We start from the raw sequence: 15,080 nt of genomic DNA, 5'->3' as shown, positions 1-15,080 counted from the left end.
CCACCCCATCTCCCTGCTCCCCGGAGGTGCAGGGCGAAAGTGCCAGTGCCCCATGGCAGCTGCTGGCTTCTCCCAGGGCCTGTGATCACTCCCTTGCCTCAGGCCTCCCCAGCGCCTGCTGGGCCCACAAGCCCCAAAGGAAGGCTGGGCCTTGGCTGCCACCTTCTTCCTCTCCGCAGTTCTTCTCTCTCCCAAGCATGGATTTGCATTTTCCCCTCTGCCCTCTGCCACTCGAGCCCCCAGGGACCAGGTGACAGTTAAACCCCCTCTTCCGGCTAGTGGCCCAGAGCACTCACTTCCTTCCAGGTATTTTCCGGGCTTGGGGGAGGGGTTGAAAGTGTGGCAGTTGCTGGGTTTGGGGAAGAAGGAATGAGGGCTCCGTTTTGGATGGAAGCTGGGGTCTCCCCACCCTGGCGTCTGAAGCCATTCCTTATCTTCCCCCAAGTTCTCTCTGGAGCACGAGACTCAGTGTGGAGGAAGGAGAGAGGACAGGCAGGAAGCAGCACAGGGTCTTGAAACGGGGCCTTCCGGCTCCCTGGCTTCTAAGAGGCACAAGCCTCCCTCTGCTGTGGGACGGACCCCTGGGCCTCAAGTCCTCTGTCCGTGACCCCGTAATACCTGCCCTCCACTTTGGGGGGAGTGTTGAGACTAGGAATGCCAAGGTCTAGAGGGGAGACGTTTTCTATCATATTCTCAGAGGATCTGGCCTCTAGGAGCCAGCAGCCCAGGGCAGAGTTTTCTCTGCACTCAGTTCCTGCTTCCTGGGGTCTAAAAGCAAAGAGAAACACAAGCATCTGTAGGCAAAAGGCACTGAGCCAGGCAGTGGAGGACATACAAAGTAGCAGTGACCCCCTCTTGAGGGCAGGCTGACCCTTGACTCTGGGGCTCAGTTTTCTCGCCCATCAAGTGAGGGGCTGGCCCAAGTCCTGACTCTCCCAGCCCTTGCGTTCTCTGCAGGGTCTGCCTTCACTCTTTCCTCTGCCCCCACACTCCAGACCTCCCCCTCCCAATGGTGAAGGCCTCTGAGCCCCAAGGCCCAGGCAGACAGCCATGTGCTTTCTTCCTCAGTCCAAGACTTACTGGCTCACCCAACAGCAGTTTTTACCAGCATGGCTAATCTCCTGGTTCAGACAAGACTGGAGGGGGGACAGCCACACATGAGCAGCAGAAGTGACAGCTGACAGGCTGACATGAATCTAAGAGGTAGAGAAATAATTAGTCCCAGAACCATTTCACCACACGATACAAAAATGGAGGTTTTATAACAATGACTTTAAGCCAAGTAGAGGTTAAATCACATTCACAATCTCACAGCCAAATAGAAAGGAAGTATATATTTAAAAAATAAACAAACCTTAGGTCATACAAATGAAAGAACAGAAGGAGAGAGAGATTGAGATAAAAAGCCATGGTGCTTGAAGAAAAATGTTTCCGTCTTGATGTATTTGCGGATGATAGATACATTTGAACATCTATTGCCCAAGAAGGCTAGAGTGAGGACGTTCTTACCTAGAACTTATCTAGAGGGGGACAACTTTGAATGACAATCTCTTAGATAGACTTAGTAGTTTACAGCTCTCAAATTGCTTTTACCTAAATGACTGTATTTGATTCTCGAAACTATCATAAGACGAGAACTGCCAACTGCATTTTTAAGCAAACTTTTCATTTCAGGTATAATGGACAAATAGAAAAGGGAACAAATCATGAGTGTATAACTCAGTAAATCTCCAGAAAGTGAATCGACCTATGTAACTAGCATCCAGATCTAAAGCAGACCGTAACCAGGGGCCCCTCATGCCCTTCTCCACCCCACCTTTCAAAAGGAAACACTATCCTGTCAACTAACACCAGAGTTTTGTCAACTGCATTGTTTTTGAAGAGGAAACTTCTTTTAGAGAAGTAAAGTGACTTTACTCCTCTAGCCAGTGAAAGTTGGGTGTCGGCTGCGTGGCCCCGGCACTCTTGCTAACTAACACCCACGTCTTCCCTCCAGGACGTAAACTCTAGCCTGGTGGGGTTGTTTCCCAAGGCTTCTTTCAGATTGAAAAAAAAGCAGGAGAGGTTGGAGAGACCTGGCACAGGCCAGCAGATACCCAAGAGCTGATGGAATGGAACAGAAGATGCAGCCGGGCAGGAATTGGAGGACTGGACCAGTTTCCCGATGCTCTGCACAGGGATCCTTGAGTAAATCCCGAGTATCTCCTCTCTGGCCGTTTCCCCACACTGCCTCCCCCTCTCTGGCTAGTTTTGGACTTGAGGCCTAGCGATTGTAGGTGGTGGGAGTAGTGGGGTTAGGGCAGCTCAGCGTGCAGGCAACATGCAGCTTGCTGGTACTGTGGAAAAATCATGAAGGGAGCAAAGCTGCTGCGTTTGGGGAGAACTATGTCAGAACGCAGCCCTAAACCGGGGGTGGGCAAGGCGTTTCTTGAGCTAAGCCTCCACTGCTTGATCATGGCCAAGTCGCTTTAACTCTCTGAGCCTCAGCCTCTGCATCATGACCTAAGGATGTTAACTTTGGCACAGGGGTTTTGGGGGATCAAATAAGATAATGGATGTTGAAAGCCCCCTTGTTGACTTGTAAAATGCTATTTAAATGAAAGGCTTTACGGATACCAAACATGAACCAGACTTCCAGACAGAGTGAGATGTTATTAGTCTGTTCTTAAACATTTTCTACCTCTTTTACACACACACACACACACACACACCCCCCAGGTGTCAGGGAAGGGACTTGAGAATTAATAGCAAGTTATAGACAGGCTGGCACTATGAAGGTAATGGCCATGCCAGAGGAGTGAGGCCTCAGTCCCTAAACCTGAAGAGCCCAGCCTGAGTTTAGGCCCTCACCAGCCTGTCCCATTACTCTTGGGAAAACCGCTCCCTCCAAGACCAGAATGTTCTGACCCTTGTTCTATCAGCTACCAACCCCTGCTTTGGGCTGGAGGCTGCACGCACTGCCGGCTAGCCCCTCCATTTTGGGGAGACCCTAACCCCACGGCCTGTGGTGGGTAGCGGGTGAAGAATGAGGAACAGGAAGGCAAGGGGAAGGCAGCCGGGCCACTACTGTTTCTGACTTGGGTCCGTCCTTGTTGCACTGGGGAGGAGCCCTGCCTTGGTCAAGAAGAGAAGCCAGACTACTAAGCAGGAGACTGAGAGCTTCGGGCAGATGTGGGACCTCAGCAGTCAGAATGGGGCTGAGACTTCGACGGGCTCCCAGACGGGGCGCAGCCCTCACGCACGGGGATGCCGGCGTCCGAAACCTCCCCTCGCCCACAGCACTGCTCACTCGCGGGGAGTGAGCCACCGGTCCGCGCTTCAGCTTCTTTGGGTTCCCAACAGGGGACAGGACTCCGGCACCTCGGCGCCCGTCTGGACCGCTGAGAGAAAGCGCGAGAGCGAAGTCAGACGCAGCCCCCGGCAGAAGCGGCGGGGCGCACGGAGTCTGAGATCCGGGCACTGCGACCGGCCGCCCTCCCCCACAGCCGCCAGAGCCTGTCTCTCGCTTCCGGCGAGGCTGACAGTTGGGGCGCCGCCGGGTGTGGGGCCGAGGCGGCGGGAGTGTGGTTATCTGCGCACAGGTCCTCTTGCCCCCGCCCCGCCCCCCGCAACTGTTTCCATTCTCGCCAAGCAGCCACGTCCGGGTCAGACACGCAGGACGGCGGCTGGGGATTTCCAAGGGACTTTCTGAGAAAGCCAGTGAAAGTTGGGTGTCGGCTGCGTGGCCCCGGCACTCTTGCTAACTAACACCCACGTCTTCCCTCCAGGACGTAAACTCTAGCCTGGTGGGGTTGTTTCCCAAGGCTTCTTTCACATTGAAACTGAACGACAGAAACCGCCACCCCTGGAGCTCAGCGTGCTGGGCTGGGAAAGTCCTGGAAAAGCTCAGCTGGGATTGGGGTTAACAGACCGCTCCCTGAGCTTGAAGGCATCAGAGAACGGTTCTGGTTTGACAGGACCCGTGAGTGGTGACATGAGCGCCTGGGCCAGTCCCAGCCTCCTCCCCTGGGCCTGGGAGGGTCACCGGAGAGGCAGCATCTCTCCCTCCTTCCCACACCGTCCAGGTCACAAGTAACAAGAGACACTGACTCACTAGCAACACCAGGCGGCTAAGACGCCAAGCCCCAGCGCAGGCACCCCTGCCCCGAGTCAGAGCCCCGCCCGCGCCCGTCCCAGGCACTTCCCCCACTATTTCGGTGAACTGTGTACATGCTGCGTATACTGAAGAACGACTGAAAAAGGAAAGCAAACGAGTTCTACCTTTTATAAAACTTAAGTTACAGAATTTTCACATTGCTTTATTTTTATAATCACAAAAATCCTGAGGTAAATAGGATGCAATCACTTTCGTTTTGCAGATGGGGAACAAGAAAGTTAGGGAAATAAAAATGAGGACACTTAATATGATTTTCTGTGGAAATTTAAGTAAATGAGAATTTATGGTAAATATTTAATTCCAAAACAAATAACTCACCTTGGCCAATACCATGACATCACTCAAGGCCCTCTTACTAGGCCAGAGAGAAAAGGAGAGGCACGAACTAGCCAGACCAAGACCCAGCAGCAACCTGAGGGTCTCCAGTTAGGGGAACTCAGGAAAGTGGGGGGGGGGGGTCATGGGCGTCACTGGTGGGCCTAAGGTATAGGAAGGACAGAAAAAAGAAGAAAACAAAGAAGGAAAGAAAGGTTTTAAACATGATCAAGGGCAAGTAATACGAAGAAGCCTCAGGATTTCTTCAAGGGACACCTGTTGTGCCAGGTCTAGAGGGCAGAAGGCTGCAACCACCAGACACCAGGACTACCAGGCTGACGGGCTTGCCTAGACTCAGGACAGCAGACCTCTGAGACCCAGGGAAGCTCACGAGAAAGGCTACAATCCCGGAGGCTCAGAGACAGATAACGAGGAGCAGAAGGGCCTCTGCTGCTCTGGGAAGATGCTTACTGGGCAACGAGTTCTTACTGTGCCCAGTTAAGACAAAGGAAGAGGGAGGCAAGGCATCTGTTATGGGCTTAAGAGCATTCCTAGGGGTTCACGTTTTCTGGCATCTGACCGAGTCCTGCCCATGCGCAAGGGCGCAGCCCCGGGCTGTGCATAGGGAAGGCCAGCATCCTACTCCCCACTGAAGTCAGTCTCCGCTAATCCACCAACCCAAACCACTCCCACCCCACAGCAGCCCAGAGAAGGTAAAATGGCCCAGGGACACGTGCTGCTCTCTCAACAGTCTGCTGAATCTCAGAATCGGAGGGCGGCACGTATTTGAAGTTCTGCCCATTTAGTTTCACAACAAAGAGTAAGCAGAGGCAGAGACGAGGCGCAAAGACGCTGGCGGCCGTGCATCTCGCTAGGTCTTTATGGCTGTGTCTCTGGATTTGTAGGCCACTCCTCGACTCTTCAGCTCCCGCACGATTCCTGCAGCAGGAAGAGAAACAGCTCTGTAAGGGAAGAAGACTCCAGAAGATAAGAAAGGCCCCTCGGGTACCACTTGGTGAGGGGAAGGGGTGGCGTGCTCTAAGCAAACTGGAGTTCCTGGACTGCTCATCAACCGAACTGCGTGGTCGGCTTGTCACCCTTGAAGATCCAGGCAAGTGCTTGGCAATGACTTGGTAAGAATGAGAAGAAAAAGAGAGACACACTGTAGTCACCAAAAGCAAGGGTTCTGGGGCTTCCCTGGTGGCGCAGTGGTTGAGAGTCCGCCTGCCGATGCAGGGGACACAGGTTCGTGCCCCGGTCCGGGAAGATCCCACATGCCGCGGAGCGGCTGGGCCCGTGAGCCATGGCCGCTGAGCCTGCGTGTCCGGAGCCTGTGCTCCACAATGGGAGAGGCCACAACAGTGAGAGGCCCGCGTACCGCAAAAAAAAAAAAAAGCAAGGGTTCTGGAGCCAGGATGCCTGGGCCCCCAAATTCTGGCTCGTTACTTACTAGCTGGGTGACCTTGGACAAGTTATTTACCCTCTCTGAGATTTGCTTTCCCTCACAGAGTTGTGAGGACTGGCATTAATTCACATAAGAAACTTCCATAGAGCTTGACACAGTAAATGAACATTGGCCGTTACTATGATTATTATTACCTTGGGGCAGGCGACCAGTGACTGACACTGCATATACACCTGGCTTAAAGTTACCTGAAAGAGAAGAAAAGAGACTGCAGTTTAAGAGTGAGTTACAACTAAAGACCAAATGGAAGCTTAAGCTAAAAATGAAAGAGATGCCGCCAACTCCCAGAGAAGAGCAATCACTTCTTTTGGCTCTACGTGTTAAATGACAGGACACAGGACACTTTCCTTGGCTTTCCTCCAACCCCATCGTTCTCACTCTGGGGCCACCTACCCACTGATTGAAGACTCCCCCACCCGCACCCTGGCCCTGACAACACAACCAGGCCAGGATAAAGAGAAAGGGAGACACTTACTGACTCGCTGCCACTTGGAGACCCAGCTGTCCTCTGGACTCATCATCGCAATGATTCTAGAAAGGGGAAAGAAACAGAGAGTCAACCTGAGTTGCGTCTACTAGAGAACAGAGACCAAGGGAACTGCCCGCCCCACGCCCCCGCCCCTTTACTCTGTTCCCAGCCAGCACAACAGTTCTGGGAGAGGAAACCCAGGAAAAAGCCGAGTATTGAGTTTCTACCAGAAAGCAGGGGAAACGAAGTTCTAGTGCTGGGAAGGGACTGACTCAGAGCTAGTACTGACAAAGGGCCTTTGCACTTATGTCCCTGGCCCACCAGTCACAGGTCAGTCATCATCCCCCAAAGACTGTCTTGCCATGCTCAAAAGCATCCTTGGCCTACCGATTCCCTGGGAAATGGGACAGCTTTTGAGGTAGATGGCATTACTGATTACGACCAACACAACCACTGAGGGCTGGAGCCTAGTGCAAAGGGGAGGGTGAGTCAAAACAATGGGTCCTCTTACTAGAAACAAGTTAGACTTAAGCAAGCTCTGCCTTTAATGAGCGGTACAGCCTGACACACGTATGGAGACCTCCCTCAGAATTTCATCAGTAAGATGAAACTGGAAGGTTGAGCTAATACATGAAAAACCCTAGCACAGAGTAGGTGCTAAGTAAACATTAGCTCTCCTTTATTATCCTCATCATTCTTCTCAGGGTAGCTCTAATCCCAGAGCACAGGCAACAGAGGCTACAAGGGCCAGAAGCCTGCTACTGAGCATGACAGGTAAGCTTCGGGTGCTTTCAGAAGCTACAGAGGTCACTATACCCCAATTTCAAAAAAAAAAACAAAAAAGAAGCAGCTACAGAGGTCACTTTTGTCATTCCCCCATTCGATCAAATACTTACTGACTGCCTCCTGTGACAGATCTGTACCAGGCGCTGGTGTTTGTTGACTGCCTCCTCGGTATCCATTCCCCCTTCTCTTGGCAGCAATCCTGGATTCTTATTTGGGAAGCCTCCCTCCCCATCCAAATCCTACATTCTCAGCTATATGCTTTGAGTGGAACTGACCCCACCTCCAGGGGTGGCAGGTAGGGTAGTACTCGTCCTGGCCCGGCAGACCAGTCTGGGGTAGGCACGTATGCAGGCTGTTCTTCTGACCAAAAGTATATTCTCCTCTGTCCTTCACAATCTATCCTTCCAGCCTTACAGTGTCTGTTATCCAACCTTATGATTTAACCTAAACAGAATTCCCACCATTCTCCAAACATACCCTGGTTTTCCGACCCCATGCCTTTGCTCAGGTCAGTCCCTTTGTTTAGAATGCTTTTTCTACCTTTCTCTCATCTCAACCTCCTCAAAAATCCTGTATTTCTTTCCTTAATTAAGAGCCTGACTCATATGCTATCTCCTCCACTTCTGGCTGAGTTCATCAAGCCCTCCTCTGATCTCCTTTAGCCTTTGATATACTCACTCTTCAAATCCTAATATGCACCAGAATACATAAATAACTCCTACAACTCAACAACAAAAAACCAAAAACCTCATTCAAAACTGGGCAAAAAACTCTACTTGCTCAGTTCTCATCAACTCAACTCTTAAGGAACTCGAAAACAATGACAGCTTAACCTGGACACGTGCAGCTATTATGCCCAGACTCTGATAAATGGTCATAACCTTTTGTTTTTTAATTGAACATAGCATGCTTCAGAACTCTCTGACAATCCTTTAGTAAGACACTAACAATATCAGAGTTGTCACTTAATGTAAAACCCAGAACCGTGGCCCAAAGATGGGAGTCCTCAGACACTTCTTGCTTAGAAGCTGTAGTTATTTCCAAGTTTTTATAACTGAATTATATTTGAAGAGACTTTTTTCCAAAGAAGATATACAAATGGCCAATAAGCACATGAAAAGATGCTCAACATCACTAATCATTAAAGAAATGCAAATCAAAACCATAAGATACCACTTCACACCCAACAGGGCAGCTATTATCAAAAACAAAACAAAAAACAGAAAGTAACAAGTGCTGACAAGGATGTGGCGAAACTGGAACCCTTGTACTCTGCTGGTGGGAATGTAAAATGCTGCTGCTATAGAAAACAGTATCGCAGTTCCTCAAAATGTTAAACAGAGAATAATCCAGCAACTCCACTTCTGGATACATACCCCAAAGAAGTGAAAGCAGGGACCTGAACAGGTATTTGTAAAGCCATGTTCATGGTAGCATTATTCCTAACAGCCAAAAGGTAGAAGCAATCCACGTATCCATCAATAGATGCACAGATAAATAAAATTTGGTATATACATAAAATGGGATATTATTAAGCTTAAAAAGGAAATTCTGACACATGCTACAATATGGATAAATCTTGAAGACATTATGCTACGTGAAATGAACCAATCACAAAAGGACAAATATTGTAAGATTCCACTTACAGGAAGTACCCAGACTAATCAAATTCACAGGGAAAGTAAAATGGTAGTTGCCAGGGGCTGCAGGGAGGAGGAAATGAGAAGATGAAAAATGTTCTGGAGGGACTTCCCTGGCGGTCCAGTGGTTAACACTCCATGCTACCAATGCAGGGGGCATGAGTTTGATCCCTAGCGGGGGAACTAAGATCCCACATGCCGTGTGGCTAAAAAAAAAAAAAAAAAGTTCTGGAGATAGATGGTGGTAATAAGTTGCATAAAAATATGAATATATTTAATGCCGTTGAATGAATTCTGCACTTAAAAATGGCAAAAAGTTTTTATGTATATTTTACCAGATTTTAAACAAAAAAACCAAAACCCTAACATGCAAAACTTTACACTGTGTCTCTCTTACTTGTAAGTATCTCATTGTGTAATTCTTGCCATCTCTCACAGCAGCCACAGATGGGAGTCCATTCATTTGTTAGCACTGGATGGTAACTGTGCTAACGAATGAAAGAACTGGAGTATCTGAGTGTGCACATGAATGTGTACATATGTACGAAGTAAAGGTTCCATGGCAACATCTGTTTTGCTCAATCCTTTACTCTTCCTTAAAGGCAAACAAAGGAGGAATGAAGTTGGCCCACCTTGAAGGAACTTTAGCATGCACTGGTTTGGGCCCAGTTTGCATGCAGACCCTTAATTGGCCTAGAAACCAAAAGAAACTTAACCCCCAAAGAATACTGCCCTCTGGCTCCTCCCTTGGGGAAGGAAAATTGAGACCTAGCCACTCACACTTCTCTCATTCCCCTTCCCCCCACTGGGCAATCTCACCAAGGGAAAACTTTTCTCTTAGGGCCTCTTAGAGATATCTAAAAGCATCAGCTTTGGGGCCAAAATTTACCCTTCATTTTCAAAAAGGATCTTCATACATTCAACAAATGTGTATTAAGTATCCATCACCTTCCAGGCCCTATGCCAGGTCATGGTGCATGACATAAACAGCCCCTATCAGCAATGAGCTAACAGTCTAGTGAAGACCTGTCTAGTGGAAATATAATGAAAGCCATGCAAGTCATTTTTAAAATTTTCTGTAGCCATGTTAAAGGAGTAAAGACAAAAGGCTAAATTAACTTCAATAATATATTTCACTTAACCCAACATATTCAAAGTATTATTATTATGGCATGTGATTAAAACAAGAAAAATCAAGATATTTTACATTCTTTTTCCTTGTGCTGAGTCTTTGAAATCCAGTGTACACATTACAGGTAAAGCATATCTCAATTTGGACTAGCCACATTTCAGGTACTCAATGCCACACACGGCTAGTGGCTACTGTACTGGACAGCACAGGACTAGTGTGTCTCAAAATAACTTTGAGACCAACTAGGATGAGGGTCTCAAGAGTCTGTCCACATTTACTTGGTGGGATGCGGGTAATGTAAAAGAATGAATGCAGCAACCTAAAGGGCTTACCCATCAAAAGAAGAGCTGGTGCAGTCATATACCATCTCCCGGTTACCCTTCATCTGAAGGTACGCATCACAATTGTCACAGCCATCATATTCAAACTGGTCTATAGTCTGGGAGGGGAAAAAAAGGAGAGAGGTGAGCATGAACAAGGCGAAAAGAAAAAACAGCTTTCCCCATACTTTTACCTGGTCAAGTACAAGGCTCCCTATGTTAGTTCTGTCTCATCAGGTCCCCCACCCCCATTCCTACAGCCCCTTTCCTAAGTTCCACTCTCACAATCCTTCTTCTCTTGTTCCCAATTGCGTTTTACCTATTCCTTTCCCTAAATCTCCGTGGGGTCAGGCACCTTCTCCGACCACTCCCTCAGCTGTAAAGGATCAGGCCTGTGCTGACAGCTGAAGTTGCAAAGGCATGTGAGAACGTCCATGCCCACGGCTGCAAGATTTGCCTGCGTTCCTACCGACTTAAACGATGGCCTCCTGCTGCTTCCCACGTCCCCCTGCCACCCCCTGGGTCCTGGACCTGACTTCTCTCTTCACTGTTCCTGTAGCCCTGTTCCACCCACTTTCCCCCAGCTTGGTCCTCCATCGCCCGTACAACCAGGTTCCCCACAGACACCTTGACCAGCGAACACAGCAAACAAGCCCGCAGATGCCGCAGGTCTTTCGGCACCGTCTCCAGGGCCATCTTCTCCCACGGAAGAACAGCGAAGGAAGGAGCCACAACCTTGTCTCGCAGGAAGTAAATAGCAAATTACCCAGAATGCCCGCACTTCCGGTTTCCAAGACTTCCTCTTCCGGCGTGGGAGGCCGCCGGCCCCGCCCCTCCACCCGCCTTAGGAGATGGTTTCTCCCGCCAGGAGGCGGGGCCGGCCGGGAGTCACCTGGGTCGGCGCGCACCCCCGCCACCTGGGCCGGCGCGAGGGCGAGGCCTGGCAGCAGTTGGGCCTGTGGGCGGGGCCCGTGGGGGAGGTGCGGCGCGGTTGGCGCCTGCGCGCGCGCCGAGACCGGGGCGGAATCCCGGCGCTCGGACCATTTGATCTAGGCCGCTGGCACCGGGCCGCCGGTCCCTTGGAGGATCCTGGATGACAGCGGAGATTCTTTTTTGTCTTCCCGTCTTAAAAGCGCAGGGCCAGCGAATCCACTGCCTCCCTGTGGAGTATCTCTGCAGAGACGAGAAATCCAGGGACCGCCCCCCTCCTTCCTAACAGGGAGGGAGCGTGATTGGGTTTCCATTTGCGTCCACAGAAACGGTGGCCGGTGAGCAGACGGCCGAAAAAAATGCATATTTAATTATTTCTAACAGCTCTTTATGTACGTTTCCACGTTCCAGCTGATAATTTACGCTTTGTGCAGCTTTTAGCATTTAGATACAGTTCCTTTACTTAAGATCATCTGTAGGAGATTGTGTCCCTTTTTTTTTTTTTTTTTTTTAAATTTCACCCTATGGGGGCTTCCCTGGTGGCGCAGTGGTTGAGAGTCCGCCTGCCGATGCAGGGGACACGGGTTCGTGCCCCGGTCCGGGAGGATCCCACATGCCGCGGAGCGGCTGGGCCCGTGAGCCAGGGCCGCTGAGCCTGTGCGTCCGGAGCCTATGCTCCGCAACGGGAGGGGCCACAGCGGTGAGACGCCCGCGTACAGCAAAAAAAAAAAAAAAAAAAAAAAAATTCACCCTATGGGATGCTAAATGCCTTTCTCTCTGGTTCAGAACTGAGCACCAGACAACGACCGCCTTTAACATACCTTTCCTGGAGAAGCAGAAGGGGAAAATGTGCTTTGTGAGGAGGAGAGCAAAGGCCTGTCCAGGCCCTGTGGAATTCTTCATCCCTGCAACAGCACCACCTCTGTTGATCCTCACAATAGTCCCGTGTGTAGGCAGAGGACAGTCATTTGTGTTTATCTGAATTGGAGCTTTGGGATATAAATAGTTTCAGGCCCTGCTGCTCTATCTTCCCAACCAGGCCTCCTAAATTGAAACTGAGCTTCTTCAAGACCGGTCTGCTGCTGGTGCCCGTCCCATGTCGTGCTCAGATGGGCTCTGTGACTGGGGTTAGGATGTTCTCTATCACTGCATACATTCTACCTTGGAACACAGTTCACTCGTCTCACGGGAGCTCTCCAACAACTCTGTGAAGTGGGCCCATTTCATGGGTGGGAAAAGGCACCAGGGTATTTGAGTATACTCAAATATATCTGAGTATTTGCCCAGGGTCACAAAGAAAGTCACTGAAGCATTATAGAGTGTGAAGTAAACAGTACAATAATAGTACAGATGACACACTGAACCACAGTGAGAATCCAGCCGTGCTTTCTCTTCCCCTGATCTCACTAAACCACGCTTTTAGGGGCTTACAAGCCAAGCCCACCACTCTACTCTGTCCTTTCATAAACCAGAGCCTAGCCTCTGCTATCAGGAGTAATTTATCTTTGCCCACGTAGAAGACAAAGTTGTTACCCTGAGTGACAGTCATGACAGAAGAAAACGACGAGACGAGATGGAATTTATGGATAAATATATTAGCAAATAAATACATTTCTCAACATAGTGCCTGATTCAAGCGTCTTTCTGTCTGTTCAGATATAAATACCCACGTGGGTGCCTAGGTGCTAGTTCCCCACTGACTTAGAGGGAAGAAGATTCCCAGGTGGGGTCCTGTGCCCACTTTGCTCCCACATTCACATTCCAAACGGGATAATGCCTGAGGGGCCAGCAATGGTCCAAATTCCCCGGGGTGCATGTCACCCTGAGGAGGCCCCTCAGCCCTTGCCCACTCGATACCAGCTGCCCAGGCCAGGCTTCCTGCTGCAACTCCACTCCTTCCTGTGTGTCTCTGGCCTGCATGGCTTATACTGGGAAGCCGGGCCTCTGGGCCGTCTAATCCCAAGGGCCCCATATTACCTCTCCTTTGTTCTCCCGTTCCCTATCCCTGGTCTGAGAGAAAATGCCCAGAGAAAACTTCCTTGTTCAGCTGTAATTTTGCCTTTCCTACCTTCATTCCTTCCTTCCTCTTCCTAAATAAAGTACAGCAGAAATCCTCTTCTTTCCGCCTACTTTGGGACTTTGAGATAGGAGGTCCCCAAGGAAGAGCTATTCCCTTCCCACTACCCTCACCCCTACCCCCAGAGGAACTGAGGCTGCTGGAGTGACAAGGGAGTTTGACGATCAGAGGCTTCGACCCAGTTTCTTCAAGGTGCTGTACCACATCAGGGACAGAACTGCACACCCTGGCTTCCCCTCTGACTTAATATAGTGGATGTGACAAGTGCGGACAAGGAGGGACAAACATCCTCCCTTGTGCACCAGGGGAGGCCCTGCCTGGTGAAGCTGCAAAGCCCCCCTTTTCAGGGCTCAGGGCTCACCTATGCTCCTGATCTTTTTGCAAAGAAGGAAAATGATAAGAACCAGGGTTGCCGCTGACGCAGCAGCCTTACCAAGGAGGAGCCAAAGCTGGTGTGCAGGACTCTCCCAAGGAAGGAGGTGAGAAGGGTCATGCGTTCAGCTGGACCCGTTTGCTGGTATGAACATGAGGCTTGGAATGAGGGAGACCTGCTGGGGCTGGGGAAGGAGCACCACCTTTATAACACCTATCTACCTATACCTAGCTTCCTGCTCTCAGAAAGTCCCAGCCTGCAGGGGAGCCAACCCACACAAGTGGTAGCTGGTTGCCTGACTGGACACAGACTTGCTGCACTGCAGATGCTTCTGCAGACAAGGTCTGGAGCTGGGACCGGGAGACAACACCTCCTGCTGCCCACCATCACACTCCTCTGCCAGTGGTTCCAGGAAGGATGGCAAAGAAGAGGGGTGTTTTCTGAGGTCCTTTCTTTTCTCAGGAGCAGGACTCTGTGCCAGGTAGGGCCCTGAGTCATCTGGCGAGCACTCTTGGTTGGAGCTCGGCCTGAACATCTCACACGGCCTGTTCACACAGCTCCTCGAGCTCCTCCTCTTCTGAGCCTGCATTTAGAGAGAGAGGAGGAAAGAGGTCACTGAGGGTCAGGCCAGTCTTCTGCTTGTTCCACCGGCAAGAGAGTATGGCTGGGAGGGAACTACAGAGAGGCAGGAGCAGGGAATGGGTCCAGAAGGGTGATCAGATTGAAAGCTGAGAGCGGCCCCCATTGGGACACAGGGGAGAGAAAAATGAATCTAGAGAAAGAGATACATAGATAGCAACCAGTGTGTTACCCATACTTACTATTCATTCATTCGCCCAGTAAATATTTATTATACACTTGTGGATCTGGCCTGCTACCATGTGCCAAACAGAAGACCAAGAAGACTAAGCAGGGACCTGACAACCTTGTAGGAGAAAAGGTGTGCACGTAAGTGGCAATTATGCCAATGGGGGCAGGACTGGGGTCGTAAGAGATGAATCACGAAAGGAGAAAGGTCATGTCCAAGTGGAGCATCAAGAAGGGCTTCCTGAAAGTGGGGATAAATGCACTGGTCCTGCAGGAATAGGGAAGAATTAGATTTATGGGAACAGGAAGGCAGCAGAATATTCTGGGCTGCAGAAACTGCAGGAAGTGTTTACCTAGTTTGGCTAAAGCCTGGAGCAGGGGAAGGGAAGGGGAAGAGCAGAAAATAAGGTTGGGAAGGAAGATGGGGGCTAGCTGGTACTAGGGCCTTGAAGGCCAAACCAGGTTGGATTTTTCTTTACTCTGAATAAAACAGAACATCTGAAGATTTCTAGAGAGTTTGTTTGAGGAGGATGACCCCGGCAGCAGAATGGAGGGTAGGCGAGCAGGATCACAGTGTTGCGTGGCACTACAGGACACGACACTGATGTGC

General features: G+C 50.2%; 2 protein-coding genes across 6 annotated transcripts in view; both read right to left on the bottom strand.

Annotated features, from left to right (window-relative positions):
- Positions 1–4,250: 4,250 nt before the first annotated feature.
- Positions 4,251–11,068, bottom strand: SUPT4H1 (SPT4 homolog, DSIF elongation factor subunit). Of its 2 annotated transcripts, XM_004271768.4 has the most exons (5): positions 10,911–11,068; positions 10,296–10,402; positions 6,412–6,467; positions 6,071–6,124; positions 4,251–5,410 (listed from the first exon to the last, which is right to left on the bottom strand). In XM_004271768.4, the coding sequence occupies exons 1-5, from the start codon at positions 10,977–10,979 to the stop codon at positions 5,343–5,345; spliced, it is 354 nt and encodes a 117-aa protein (XP_004271816.1). In that variant the 5' UTR covers positions 10,980–11,068; the 3' UTR covers positions 4,251–5,342. The 2 variants fall into 2 exon arrangements, with proteins under 2 accessions (XP_004271816.1, XP_033287596.1); XM_033431705.2 differs by lacking the exon at positions 6,071–6,124.
- Positions 11,069–12,787: 1,719 nt separating this feature from the next.
- The window catches only part of RNF43 (ring finger protein 43), a 62,018-nt gene continuing 59,725 nt past the window's right edge, over positions 12,788–15,080 (bottom strand). For all 4 annotated transcript variants that reach the window (XM_049702326.1, XM_033431703.2, XM_004271767.4 and 1 more), the window contains one exon: positions 12,788–14,246. In XM_049702326.1, the coding sequence (XP_049558283.1) occupies positions 14,200–14,246 (47 nt within the window). In that variant the 3' untranslated portion in view covers positions 12,788–14,199. The remainder of the gene's footprint in view (positions 14,247–15,080) is intronic.

This window comes from Orcinus orca, chromosome 19 (assembly GCF_937001465.1).
Source record: "Orcinus orca chromosome 19, mOrcOrc1.1, whole genome shotgun sequence".
In the NCBI taxonomy this organism is placed as follows: domain Eukaryota; kingdom Metazoa; phylum Chordata; class Mammalia; order Artiodactyla; family Delphinidae; genus Orcinus; species Orcinus orca.
This window is presented reverse-complemented; position numbering and strand designations above follow the sequence as displayed.

Coding starts and splice junctions, on each gene's coding strand:
- SUPT4H1 (XM_004271768.4), bottom strand. CDS start 10,979: ATGGCCCTGGAGACGGTGCCGAAAGACCTGCGGCATCTGCGGGCTTGT. Junction 6,468..10,295: donor ACCAGCTCTTCTTTTGATGG/GTAAGCCCTTTA, acceptor TCCCCTTTCTAG/AATCATTGCGATGATGAGTC. Junction 5,411..6,070: donor CACTGGTCGCCTGCCCCAAG/GTAATAATAATC, acceptor TTCCTGCTGCAG/GAATCGTGCGGGAGCTGAAG.